Source organism: Prunus avium, chromosome 1 (assembly GCF_965620075.1).
Source record: "Prunus avium chromosome 1, drPruAviu1.hap1.1, whole genome shotgun sequence".
NCBI classification, from domain to species: domain Eukaryota; kingdom Viridiplantae; phylum Streptophyta; class Magnoliopsida; order Rosales; family Rosaceae; genus Prunus; species Prunus avium.
The window spans coordinates 54,001,248-54,015,521 of record NC_142284.1 but is presented as its reverse complement, the minus strand read 5'-3'; the positions used below and the strand labels follow the sequence as shown (position 1 = coordinate 54,015,521).

General features: G+C 37.1%; 2 protein-coding genes across 4 annotated transcripts; both read right to left on the bottom strand.

The window, feature by feature from the left end:
• Window positions 1-883: 883 nt before the first annotated feature.
• Window positions 884-4,497, bottom strand: EBF1 (EIN3-binding F box protein 1). The gene is made up of 2 exons (XM_021966642.2): window positions 4,328-4,497; window positions 884-3,642 (listed from the first exon to the last, which is right to left on the bottom strand). The coding sequence occupies exons 1-2, from the start codon at window positions 4,350-4,352 to the stop codon at window positions 1,727-1,729; spliced, it is 1,941 nt and encodes a 646-aa protein (XP_021822334.2). The 5' UTR covers window positions 4,353-4,497; the 3' UTR covers window positions 884-1,726.
• A 5,824-nt stretch (window positions 4,498-10,321) lies between these two features.
• Window positions 10,322-14,087, bottom strand: LOC110763783 (uncharacterized). 3 transcript variants are annotated; one of them, XM_021966644.2, is made up of 6 exons: window positions 13,827-14,087; window positions 13,473-13,601; window positions 11,775-12,034; window positions 10,943-11,027; window positions 10,610-10,676; window positions 10,322-10,519 (listed from the first exon to the last, which is right to left on the bottom strand). In XM_021966644.2, exons 2-6 carry the CDS (start codon window positions 13,526-13,528, stop codon window positions 10,466-10,468), a joined length of 522 nt encoding a protein of 173 aa, XP_021822336.1. In that variant the 5' UTR covers window positions 13,529-13,601; window positions 13,827-14,087; the 3' UTR covers window positions 10,322-10,465. The 3 variants fall into 3 exon arrangements, with proteins under 3 accessions (XP_021822336.1, XP_021822335.1, XP_088103574.1); XM_021966643.2 differs by lacking the exon at window positions 13,827-14,087 and having other exon boundaries at window positions 11,775-12,039; XM_088247448.1 differs by lacking the exons at window positions 13,473-13,601; window positions 13,827-14,087 and adding an exon at window positions 12,669-13,048 and having other exon boundaries at window positions 11,775-12,039.
• Between the last annotated feature and the right edge of the window lie 187 nt (window positions 14,088-14,274).

Here is a 14,274-nt window from a genome sequence, read left to right as displayed (position 1 = left end):
CTTGATAGTGGTATTCTATGATTAACATGAACAGGCTGTCTGCTATGTGGCAACAAAAAAAAATCAAATGCAAAAAGCAAAATTGTCTTCCAATTTCCAAATTAATAAAACAATTTCCAGGACTAGCATTAATTCAAGCTTTTAGAGAAGTGGTTCTCAAGCATTTGGCACAAACTCTTATTAGTGGTTATCACTTGCCACCACCATTACCACCACCATCATATTCTAGCAAGGCTCCACTTTCCATGAAAGCGTGTTTTGCTTGTGTGAACAAGACAAGACAGCAATCATAGAGACAAGAATAATTAGGGCAACCACCATTATAGAGAGGCAAATGTGAACTAGATCAAGCCCGCCATCATCAAGATATACAAACAATCTTGTTGAAGGTGCCTTTAACTAAAGGTCATGGGCCAGAAAAAAAAAAAAGAAAAAAAAAGTTGACTTCCCACTTGCTCTTTGACCTTTATTTCTATCTCCACAGTTTCCCTTAGAAAAGTTTTATTTGGGCCTTCAAACCTCCGCAGAAAAACTTGTATTGAATTGGGGTAACACTATTTTGTTATTCTCAATCAATTACAAACTGCCACGTGAAAAATTTATCACGCATAACAGCCGAAAATAGCGAAATAATATTATCCCCGTTTCAGACGTGTTTCTCCTTCCAAGGACTATTGCCACAAAGGCGGAATCTATGGTCATCATTTTGAAATGTCCAAAATTAATATGCCAAGGAAGCTTCGCAGAAAGCGAGCTCACATAATTTGGCACACGTTAACAGCTTCCACAGTATCAAGAATTGCTTACATCATTTTTGCATCTTTGGAGCGGAACGAAAATGACTAAAGTAGAACAAAAATTAAATCAATATCACAATCTAATATCATAAAACACGACTGAGAATTTTATTCATTATAATTCAAAGCATACATCGCAAAGGGTAGATACAGAGTTCATTACATAATTAACAAGTTGCAGAGTACAGTTCAGGAACAAATGATGCCTGAAAAACAGGGGCTTGGAAAAAAAACAATCCCTCCAAGAAGGAAAAGGATTGTCATGGCAGACTCATAAAAAGCTGCCAAGGCCAAAGCCCCCAAACACAAGGCATCAAAACTTTGAACTGCCAAAAGCAACCCAACACAGGACCTCTAGACAAATCAATGACTACGGAACTCTGATCTAAACCCTTTGAGGAAAACATAAGACCCAACCATCACGTACAGAATACAAGTGAAAAAAACGTGAACGACTCGGTAAAACCAACAATCGACAGACTTAGAACTAGGTATGGTAGGAACCCTAAAAGAGCTTGGCCTAAGCATTAAACATAACCAAGCAAAAACAAGAGCTTCCTTACACCTAGCAATACAAAACCAGGACAAATGCGAACTGGAAAGACAACCTAGATCAAGAACCCGGTAGCAATATTCTCAGGGATATATGGCCATTAAGCAACGGCCCTTTACTGAGTGCCAAAATACCAGGAACAGATCTCCAATGATAGGAAACCTGCAAAAAAGGAGTTAATGGCCAATTTCCCTGGAAAAGGGAACCGGGGAACTTGATGTCTAAAGACCCATTGCTGATGGACCCAAAAACTAAATAAGCTGTGGTTACTCACAAAAGCTGACTACGATTCTTGACTTCCTGACTATTCAACCCTCATCGTTGTAGGTGGTGATTCTGATTCCAGAGTGGGCAATTACCCCTTTTTCTTCCCAGCCTAGGAAAGGATATCACAACGCCATAGCTGCTCCACAAGCCGGTCAACAGTGCTGCTGCTGATTGCCTTGCAGTGCTGAAGATTCAAGCCCAGAAGGGTCTGACCCATTTTTACCAAAGCAGGCAAGCTCTTGTCTGACACTAAAGGGCACCCTGACATGGCGAGGATCTGCAGATTTAGCTGGTCTGCACAGGCCAGGGATGCAATTCCAAAATCGGAAATTGCACACCTTGAGACTTCAAGGTCACTAAGCAATGGGCAGTTCCCTGCAATTGCTACCAAGCCTGCATCGCTGATCATCTTACAACCTTCAAGATTTACCATTTCCAGAGTCCAACCATGTAGCTTAGCCATGGATGAAACCACCTTGTCTGTTACATTCACACAACCACTAAGATTAACCTTTACCAGGCCAGCCTCACAGTTCTCAAGTAGTGGGAGAAACCCAGCATCTGTTATACCCTCAAGCCCACTGAAGTCCACATGCTGCAGTTGAGGGCAAGGTCTACCCAACAGTGCCAGGCCAGCATTCCCAAATCCAGGGCAGTTACGAATGGACAATGATCGAAGAGATTGGCATGGAGACACCTCAGGCAATCCTAAGTTCAGGTCTTTAAGTCCCAAGCAGTAGACAAATGCTAGAGCCTTCAATTTTGCACCAGTTGAAAGAGCACCAAAAAACCCATATTGGGTAATCCTGTGGCACTCCTCCAAATGAAGGCTCTCAAGTGATCCTGCTGCTTTGCAAAATGATACCAACCCACTGTCAGAAATGAATAGACATTTGCGAAGGCAAAACTGTTTCAAATTCGGGCAGCCTTTCCCTACTGCTTCAAGCCCGGTATCTGTTACACCTTGACAAGATGTAACAGTGAAGGACTTCAACTTCTGCAGCCCATGACCATTGCCCATGACCCAGAAACCCCTCTCAGTGACATTGGGGATGCTGGTAAGGACAAGATCGGTGATAGCCTTACCATAGTGTCCAATAACAGCAAGAGACACATCAGTGATGGTCAACGCCTGAAGCTTCACCTTTGTCAAGACATAAGAGACCGAAGATAACAAACTAGCAATTCCCTGATCCCCAACAAGAGGGCAGTTTTTGATTGAAATGGATTTGAGATTGGGGCAGCACTGCCCAATAGCTTGAAGACCTTCATTCCCAATGTTAGAACAGGATTCAAGTGATAAGTCAGTCAAATTAGGACACTTCTTTGCAATTGCAACCAAACCTTTATCAGATATTGCAGGACATTGGGAGAGGTCAAACTTCTCTAACATATGACACCGATTAGCAATCTCACACAAGCCTTCATCCCCAATAGAGGACATGTTCCACAAAGAAAGAACCCTCAGAGAAGGACAGCCATGGGATATCGCCCTAAGGCCAAGGTTTGTCACCCCACGACCAGAATTGCTTCCTCGGATTGTAAGTTTTCCCAATCCTCCTCGACTAGCAGTTCCAACGGCAATGGCAGCAAGTCTAACATCTGTTGCCTTCTTCCCTTCCAAGCTCCTGGAAAGATATCCACAACTCTCAACCTCCTGATCCTTATTTCCAGTGACCTCATCCTGAGGGTTCAAAGATAGGTTGGTTGTGTTGCTGCAGAATTCGTCCCTATGGATATTACTTAAAAGTGTAAGCCAGCGCTTGGAAACACAAGCACAGGCACTCCTTTCCTCACCCCCAGGTAACCGTTTAAAGATTTCAAAGAGGCATTCATCTGGTAGAACATCAATAGACACCGGCTTCTTCTGCTCAAAACCTTCTTCACTGAAAACAAATGTACCACTGATGCGAGACCTCTTGCGAGGATTAAAAAAGGCATCCGCATGATTACCAAGGGACAAAAAGAGGCTAGGTTCTTTGGGGTTTGTATAAATAGACCCCCCAGGGCAAAAATCATCATTACCTGTTAACCAAGAACATAATATTAGCATTCATAATATGTTACAGGGCAGGCAGGTAACTGCAAGTAGCGTCAGTTATCTAACATGATACAAATTCCTATATACAGTTTCGCAGTAAACTAATGAAGATCCAATCCAATACATATGCATAGAACATCAAACGAGAAAAGAAAAAAAAATCAAAATTAGATTTTCATTCAAAGCAATAAGCTATTCATATTAAAGATCTCACATCAGATTCATGACGCGTTAATTTAACTTATCCAAAGCAATAAATTTCACCGAAAAAAGGAAAAGATTAAAACTAAAATTAAATACATGAACCAGAAGGCACATCCCATCTCAAGGTTTCAAACGTACAGCTATTTTACTTAAGCCTTCAAGAGTCCTAAATTTTTTACAGAAAAATAAGATCCATGACCAATAACAGTTAAATTATCATTTCAAAAATGAAACTGAAATCAGAACTCGTACTCTGAATCATGTATGCACGAATTTCACAAAAAAAAACTAGAAAACCCGACTAATCAACCAGCTAGATCATGTCAAGTCACAAAATTTCATCTCTGATCTACAACTATTTAAGGTAAACAGCCTTGAAAGCACAAATTTCAAACAAACCCCCAAATATAGTAAGCCAACAATCTTGAAACTTAACACGTAAACATGAAAAAGCTGAAAGCTTACCAGCGAAACCAAGGAGCTTTGACATGGGTACAGCTGAAAAAACCCCAGGAGGTCGAACCCGCAAAGCTTTCCACCGAAAAACCCTCGAAAGAGAGCAAAAAAGAGAGAGACAGAAAAAATTAAGGCTACAACAACGGCGAATAGTGCTTGGATGCAGTGATGCATGAGAGATTGGAGCTTACAAGGACATGAAAACCCTATCAGATAGGGCAAAAAGGGGGGAGAGAGAGAGACAGAGAGAGAGACAGAGAGAGAGGAGGCGAGGTAAGAGAGAAATGAAGGGTGCGTATTGGTCAGCTAGGAGATTTTATTGTGAATGGGAGGTTTCGGTACTTGACCATACACGCAATCAAAACTCACATGCAGTGTATTTGGGCTATGAAAGTGGGTTTCTTTGTAATATTCTTCCACCCACCCAATGAATACCAGAAACCGCAACCTGCCTTTTTTACGTTGGTTTTGGTATTTGGTTTGCTTATTAGTGGGGCTGTTTGGACACAAGGTTATGGTGTGGTGCTGTTTGGTTTGGATTTGATGTAGAAATATCCCCTCTCTATGGTACAAGTCTTGGTTTAGCAGGATCACAAAGCTTTCTTATTGGAATAAGCTTAATGTAAATCACTTTTTGGATGCTTAGAAGTAGGAAGATTGCTAAGAATTCTATTCAAATCGCTTTAATATATATATATATATATATATATATATATATATATATTTAAAAAAAGGGACTTAATTTATTTGATTGCCTATTATGTTAGATTTATTTTTAAATATGAATTTCTTACTTATTTTGTGTTCGGGTGAATGCGGTCCAGTTTGATGCGGTTTGATTTCATTTAATGTTAAATTTAGTCAAAGTTATATAAGCTTTTACTTGTTTTGGATAGATGTCGACGCGGTACAACTTGGTACGCTTTCCATTTCCTTTTATGTTAGATTTATTCAATAATACATATATTTTACGCGTAAAGGTGGACCCGACCTGCCCTTGTTAGGTCTCAAACCAAACACTCACCCAAATCAATCCATTTATTGACCAGTTTGGTTAGTTATTTCCCTTTATACGAAACTAATAAAATGTTTTATTATCTCTTATATATATCCAAGTAATTATAATTTGGTTGGGTTTGGTTTAGTCCAAGAGTAATTTTTATCGCGTAAAAATTGAATCAACCCCCTCAAATTGGTTTGATTTGATTGGCTTGAAAGGTTTCTTGTCCGTCCTTACTTGTGATTACTGAATTTAGGATAAACTTAACTTTGTAATTATAAACCGAAAGAAACTAAGTACAACAACCCCTAAAGACCATGAAGAAAAATAAACAACCATGATTAAATTAATTACAAGTTACAGCCACCCTTAAATTTGTGATGATAAAAATTCAAAACTATCGTTTAGAGTCAACCAAGTATGTACCGTTTGCATCATAACAAGGGAACAATGATTTGAAATCTATAGTTGTTGTTTGAAAATTGGACTGAAAATGACATATGGTATGTTTATTTTGTCAGTCATATCAAATACATTGAATCACATTACTTTGACAAAGAAGATTAAAAAGAAATGTGAATTCCCTTGAAAGTTGAAACCCCACCACCTCTTCTTCCTTGAACCATCCAATTAGTATATGGGATTAATTTAAATGCTTAATTAATCACAACTTGGAAATTACCTACCCAGAGCCGGATTCCCAATTAGAAATAATTAAGTAATTTCACTTGCCCATCAAGTTGAAATTATTCTATTCTATTCTATTCACAAATGGGAAATTAAAATCCAGCTGTGGATCGAATCATCCATGCCCTATAATTGATGATAGCCACTCATATGATCAATCAATGCGGCTATCATAATTGGCAAAACAAGGGCAAGTGGGTTGGTTGAATTACAAAGAGAATTGTAGAGCTCCAAGAATTCCTTGGTCCTTGGGGGGGCCAACCTAACCTACAATTGCAGGGGGGTACTTTAAAGTTTAAGTTGCTTAAAAAATAAGGGAAAAAAGCTCAACTTTCATTGCTTATGGAAAAGTGGTGTATGAAAGCAACACCACATACTTTCAAACTTAGAATCCCACACTATGTAGAAATAAAAATTCACTTTAATTAATCAATAGTTGACAAACAAGCATTTCTTATTTCCTACATATGTTTCATCTCTTCTTAAAGATGAACGTTAAAAATACGATTGTTAATTGTTGATGTGCGTAAATGAGGTTATCCTGCCATTTGATAATGAGCCCTACACGCATCATTGATAGACAAATACCTAATTAACAATATGTGATCACCAGTTGGAAAAGCCATCTCATTCTCATGGGATCCAGATCCAAGCGTAGCATAGAAGAATGATTATGGTAACGATGATAATTACGCGAAGCTAAGCTAAGTTAATCTATAATGCAACTGGGCCGGTGCCACTAGTTATTTAAATTAGTTGCCTTAAAACAATAGCAAATCCATGTACAATGTACAATGCACAGCTTTGCAATAGATATGGACCTTCAAATTTAAATAAAAAAACGAGGCTCACTGATTCTTTACTTTCCCCTATACGATTCTCTTTTGACCCAACTTGCTCTTGCTGTTTGCCAGTCAATTATTTTATCTTTTCTCTTTTGTCACATGAACAAAGGCTATTACATTCCCTAATGTTTGTTTTAAGGGAAGGTTAAGGAAAGAAGATTAATTCTAATGTTTTCTGATTCACATTTTGATACCCACCACAAGAACACTTTCAGCATTCATCTTTGCTTTACTTGAAGACCTCTCTCTCTCTCTCTCTCTCTCTCTCTCTCTCTCTCTCTAGATTTTATAATGTATTCAACTCAAGCAATTTGGAAGAACATCATAACATGTGTACCTGCTATGTTTGACCATATACCAATTCATCCAAGGCTAATTAATCACTATTCTTAATCCCAATTGAGTATATAATTAAGCAACTAAATCTAGCAACTTGAATTATAATATAATTAGTCCCACGCAGAGCCGGAGGCCCAAGTAATAAGCACTAGGATGCTTTCTATAAGTATATAATTTAATTATACAGGTGCAGATCATTAGCCAGCTAAAGCTAATTAATCAGCAGGCAACCTCTCTGGCTTAGTGGCTGAGCTCTCCATGAGAATATGTTTTTTTTTCTTTCCATTGGCTAGGGATATGGATTTGGATCCTCTCAATGAAGAAAGCATCCAAATTCCATGATTCTTTTGAATATATTTTCCAGCTAAAAAACGTTAAATAAGCTGCAGTGCAAGGACTTCTCATGGAAAAGAAAAAGAAAATCCAATGGAAGACATCCCCTGATTAACCTATAAAGATCTTGTGAAGGATCATGCCAAGTTGCCAACCCACTCTTTCTCTTCTTCTTTATTAATAAAGAATAATCCTTACAACCACCAGATTATCTTAAGATAAAGCTCAAATAGGTACAATTACTTGCATATCTCATGTAACACATAGATATATTTATATTCGTGAGAGTTCGAATGCCCACGAGAATTCAAATTTCTATGTCGGGCTTGAACTTAAAACGTTTGAATTTACCCTAAATACCATTCAACATGTTGACAATTGACTTATTTATTCTTAAAATTAACATGTAAATAGCATATTTCACATTGGTTTAATTCTAAGTAAATTGTCAAATATTGATTTCGTTCAGTTCAGTTTCTTAAATGATTTTTTGTTAAACTGGAATCAAAGCAAACCGTCGCATTACAATTGATTCAGTTGCAATTTTGAAGTAAAACTGATCTAATTCAGACCGTATCCACCACCATATTTATGAACGTCAAATCGTTTATTAAAAAATAAAAATAAAAAACCCTAGAACATGTATTATTGGGCTGGCCCATCTCATCTTAAAAGTTCAAATGGAGGTGGCCCACGTCCACCTTCAATGTTGGAAGAGGTGGGACAAAACATAGTGTTAAAATGTCAATGTCTCGGGCGTAGAAGGAGAGAAACAGAAAGCCGGGACAGGGTTGGTTTTTTTTTTTGGTAAAGAAATGGTGGCAAGTGTGCAACCACTCCGAGCCGGGGAGGGGTTAAGGTTAAAGCTCTCCCCCGGGGGACAGGGTTGGTTTTTATAACACCATTACTTGCAAGCATAGTATAAAAATATTTTTTCAAGTTACGAATTTTTTAAAACGTATCCATACACATATCGTATAAATATCAATAATATCGGAAAATAAAACGCAAAGGGGATTCAAACCCCTGCCATTTCACTCCTCTAACGCTTTAACAACCGTGTTGCTTATGTTTTTGCGATAATATGCTAAAATATGTATATTTATATTGTTTTGTTTCCTTGCAAGAATCAGATTTTCACATGAGAATGTGACTCTTTGACCTTTCGTTTTGGGATGAATCAAGCGGCTCATGGAAAGAATTCGAGACCCAATCTTCAAATGATTTTTCTTATGGACAACGTCAACCAATCTCGGATCCATATGGGTGGCATGTTAACAATTATATGCAAAACTATTTTGGGGATTTATCATTTGATGACTACTCTTCACAATACACTTACTTTACACATAGAGATGATGAAGATAGTGAAAAATTTGAACCTTATAGGAACTCTATGTAGTACTAAGTCACTCATGTATCTTACCATGCAATGTATAAAGTGTAAAATATTGTAGTAAATCATTATATATAAATAATTATGGTGTGTTTAATCTTCTTTCATCAATTACTACATATTTTCTACACTTACAGTGTTTGTCAGCTCGCTATATAATCGACTTAAATTAGTTAAACCTATCATGCAATGCATTTCCTTCCAATATTTTGTGATAAACTAATAGATAATTGACTAAATAAATATCCTCCAAAGTTTCAATAAAAATTTTCAAGTTTTTCTTATAATTTCCGTGGTTTTTATTTAATTTTTATTGATATTGATAATATCCCGATATTTCCATTGAAATTTCTGTGTTTTTGGACTATCGATATTTCCGATACCATCGATATTTTAGACCTTGCTCGGAAGCATACACACCAAAGGGAGCATTCAAGGACTGCATTTACCGCCAGTGGGGGTTTACCTAAGTGGTTGAGGTCTTTTGTTTGCAAACCCCACGACATCAGTTTGAATCCCCTTGTGGGTGCCCCACTCTCCTTAAAATAGAATTCCCCCTCCCCTTAAAATTGAGTATCGATCGAATTAAAAAAGAAAAAGAAAAAAGGACTGCATTTACCCCGAAAAAAAAATGGGAGTGAATTTAAAAGGAGAAAGTAGGTTTCATACTTCACACATCCATTTTTGTTTATTATTTTATTCTCTAATAGAATTATTAAACGTGAAACATGGAACATGCATGACATTGAATCTAGATTGATAATAAAATGTTAATCACATTAATCAAGTGCTGAGTTTTGTTTGACTTGGGTCCATTTGAGATGGCTCACCTTTTTTTAAATAAGCCGTCGTCTTCTATGGTTCATATTGAATGGTTAGGTCTAATTCCGGTTTGAGTCAGTTCGATTTGTTGTCATATCAAAACTAAATCTTCAGCTTTTTAAAAAGATCATTGATTGCCAAACCATGATTTGATTTTCATATTTTTAAAAAATTCCGTCAAATTTACGTCTGTAATGGTTTTCAGATGTGCAAAATATGATTAAAGTTTGACATAGTCCATTGCCTTTATTTCTTAGAACAAGATGTTTGGCGAAGCGATCCATGACTTTGAAGTTCTTGGTATCATGGGCCAGATCATATCAAATTCTGATGAAATGATGAATGTCGTGATGCCACCAAGAAAGCACCATGCTTCTGTGGATGAACTAATAATACATTGTCTTCTCTTCACAGAGAAATAATCAGTGCAGTTTGCCAATTTTGACCCAGAAAAAAGAAGTTTGCCAATAGTTTTCATGTCTTGGTTTTCTTTTCTTTTTTGATTTTACTGGTTACTGGCTTTTTTCATCTCCAGGGTTATTAATCAGAAAAGCCAAGTGTGTTTTTGGGGCACTTAGCTCAAAAAAGAAGAAGCTCAAATGTATCTAACATAGCAATTGATACTTAAGCAAGCATCAGTATCAAAGATTCAAAGACTTGCGCGTAAATTTACAAAGCTGGGCAAGAAAAGCTAGAGAAATGAAAGTTTTTCAGGCTTTGCTGGATCAATCGTACAAACCCTCTTGCTCCCATATATCAACAAGAAAATCGATCATTTCCTGTCATTTAAATTCAAGAAACAGTCAGAACCAAAGAGGTTGCAGAAGCAAATACCAGCAGAGGAAACAAGTGGAGCCAAGTCAACTTACAGGGAGAGGGATCGGCTGGCGAAACGGCTTGTTGGTACTAAGTAAACTCTCATAAGTGGCATTCCAACTACAAAACACAGTAGTTGGATCATTGGTATATATTATGGATGCTGGAAATATGGAAAATGCTAATATAACTGCAAGGGACAAAAACTTGCATAGGCAGCTATGGTGTAACTAGTGCAATCCAAGGTGCAAACAAGAGAAAGCTAAAATCAAGTGAAAATTAGTAAAAAGTTAAGTTGCTAAATCGGGGCATGTATCCCTACTCAAATGTAACATGCCCCTACGACGATTAATACTTCTAATATCATAGGCAATAAAGAAATTCACCTTATTCTAGGTTCTCGAAGTTGCGTCTGGTGTTGAGACCTATTTGCAAGCCACTGACTCCTTGTCTGGTTCCAGAGTAAAAGACCTGAACCCATTGAAACTTTCACCAGTTAAAAATTTAGTTTGCTAGAATAATTGGAATTAAGGGCATTGTAGAACAATGATTATGACTCTGGACGTAAGTTCAGCCAAAAAAGTTTCAGAAAAGCACCACAAAACCTATCATCACCCATTGCTTTCACCTTGCAGGTCTAAAAGATTACAAAAATGGATCAAATGACACAAACATCAACACCACACCAAACTTAAGTTTTCACAGATAAAACACTAAAATCAATAAAAACAATGAAGATAGGAAATAAAATAAAATAAAATGGTTATGTGAATCAAGCTTTCCTGAATATCCACCGTTGTCTTCTCTTTTGTTGTTGAAGACAAATAAAACATACATGGATAGCAGCCATACAGGAAAAGCCCATAAAAGGTAAAAGAAGCTACTTCCCCCAGTTATATGTTATCTGTATTTAAGAGTATTTTCACATTTGAAAACAGTGGTAAAATTCTTGAGATAGATGAAACCATACAACCAACAGGTAGCTCTTTCTCTGACTACTTAACCAAAGCAAGGTTATCAGAACCGCCTAGCCCAAAGCTTGGCTGGGCCATATTCTATCTGGCTATACTAAATAAATTAGAATGAAGTAGGTGACTCAAACAACACAGTATGACAAGGGCAAAATAAACATACAACATCAAAGCCTGTTTCAACGAGTGACTATAAGACAAGTTCATACCAGAGAGAGAAATAGAGAGGTTATTTCATGTGACTTACCATGATTTACAAATTCAGGTGTATTGCTTGTGCTGCCAGAAGTACCATGGGAATCAACGGGGTTTGAAGTGCTCACTGATGAGATGCTTTTCTGGGACTGGACTCCACTGTTCTCCATTTCCATAGTGCTAGTGCTCCAGAAGTCCTCTGATATGCTATTTTTCCTCGCCGATCGACCTTGAATTCTCAGTCTGTTTGATGGCTCATTGACCGCAATAAGTAGTCGGGGTTGGGTACCAGTACAGCATCCAAGACAGCCTCTGCTCTGTTACAAATTAGGTTTAAGTAACCACAAAAAATGATTAGTAATAGTACCACACCTATCAACTTGATTCCCAGTCTAGGAGCCAGAATTTATGAAAACTGTAACAAGAAAAAAACAAATTGAAAATTAATAATACTACATGGGCGTACATAGTTTGCATCCTAAAGTTCTTTGGGACCCCCCCTAAGTACCCACACTCCAGAAACAAAGAAAATAGGAAACAGTAAAAGCCCAATTGCGTACACTTTCCCATGATTTAAAACTGTACAATCTTCCAATTACTGAAATTTCCAATGATAATCAAATCTAGCTTTCTTTTTTGGGTAAAATGGACAGAACCTCAAGGAAGAAACTGATGCAATATGCAACCCATCATTGATTCTCTATAAGCAAAATATCAGTGGTATCAAATCCACCATTTGTAACAAACCTAGGTATCAAATTAAAACATAAGAAAATAAACTTAGCCACTCAAACTCACACCACCAGATCCGAGTTCTACAAAGACCACAGTACTCAATACCCAATTATGAAAAACTTAAAATAAGAACAAGGCATGGTCATTTCCTGGAGAAATTCATTAGAATTAAATTTTAGGTAAGAAAAAGAAAGAAAATATTCTCCCTTACACTGAAAAGTGCCTTGCATTTCCTTTTGAATTTCTCCGCAATTAGAGACATAAAAGCTCGAAAACAAGCACCAGAGAATACAAAAAATGAACAGCAGGGTTTCTTCCCAAAGCATCTCTCCGTCTGGGACAACAAACAACACCTAGAATACATATTTTCTATAGAATTCCATCCAAAGGGAAACCCTTAAGAATACAATTACCAACTGCCTAAGGCTTGAAGCAAAGAATGGCAAATAAAAAAGCCACCAACACGTTTCTCTGTTCACTCACTTCAAGCTCGCTTATCAAACAAGCAAACCCAAGTACAAAGATTCCAAAACAAAGTTAAAGGAACAAGCTTGAGCTACAGACGAAAACCTCAAGCCCCTGTTTGGTCATCCAGAATGCCAAGGGTAAAAGAAACAAAAACAAAAACAAAATATTGCACTTTTGGATCTTTGTTTTTTCACCAATGATGTCAGCATCCCAGAACCAGCAAAATCGATTTAACTACACTAAATAGTTGTATGTCCAATTGGAGCTCAGATTTGGATTTCTAGAGTCTCAATAATAGGAAAAGAAAATATCATTCTCAGAGTGAAGTCTCACTTTTATTATTCTTATCTCATTGCTTCTCCCAACAACCAGACATTTACAGCAAAATCCCCTCTGTTTGGTTGATGAGAAAATTCACGAAAAACAATCCAAGTTTTCAACTTTTCTTCTTCATTTCCCTTAATTGTCTCATAAAACAAACAAAGCCCACAACTTTTTCTTTTTAAAGAAAAATAGAGATAGAGAAAGGATTAAGAAAAAAACTCACCCCATGCATGTGAAAATGGCAGAGACCCAAGACGGAAGATATCTACAGCTTTTCATCTAGACGCGGCCAAGCTCAAACTTGTCCACCGAAACCCTATATCCACGAAGGAGAGAAACACACCTCACGATCCTGCGTAATACATACAATTAGAGCTGGCAACAGAGCACTCAGATAAACACCAATTTAATTTCAGCCAAATTCAAACACAATCACAAAGATTCATGCTCTGTTTGATTCCCAAGAAAAAAAAAAGGAAATTAAAATCAGAGAGAGGAAAATGATTACAAGTTACAACCACCTTCAATTAAAAAACAAGTTTTTATTTTCCAATTAATTTTCTTTATAATAATGGACCTGATAGATGTCATGGTTGGATTGGCAATTGGGTAAGGTCAGTTTCTTCTCTCCTTCATGGAAAAGTTGGCCCTCTGGTTGGCTTCTGATTCAACCAAAGGGGCACCCTTTGTTCTTCTTTCTTTCTTTAAAAACTCTCTCCTCTCTTTCTCTAATTTTTTCTCACTATTTTTATGTGTTTTGTGATAGAAGGATTATTACTTTATTTATTGGGAGGAAGGAGGCAAAACCAAAGGTTGCTTGGGGGTTTTTTTTTTTTATTCTTTCTATTTTCTTGTTGTGGGTTACAACCACTCCTATGAAATTTTTGATTTGTGTTGGTGTTGGGGGGTCCATGGTGGTTTTGATGGAATCCATCAATCATGCTATCATAATCCATCTAGTGTTTTTGGATCATTATTGTTGTTGTATTTTTGTATCATTTTTATTATTGGATTTAGTTGATTGT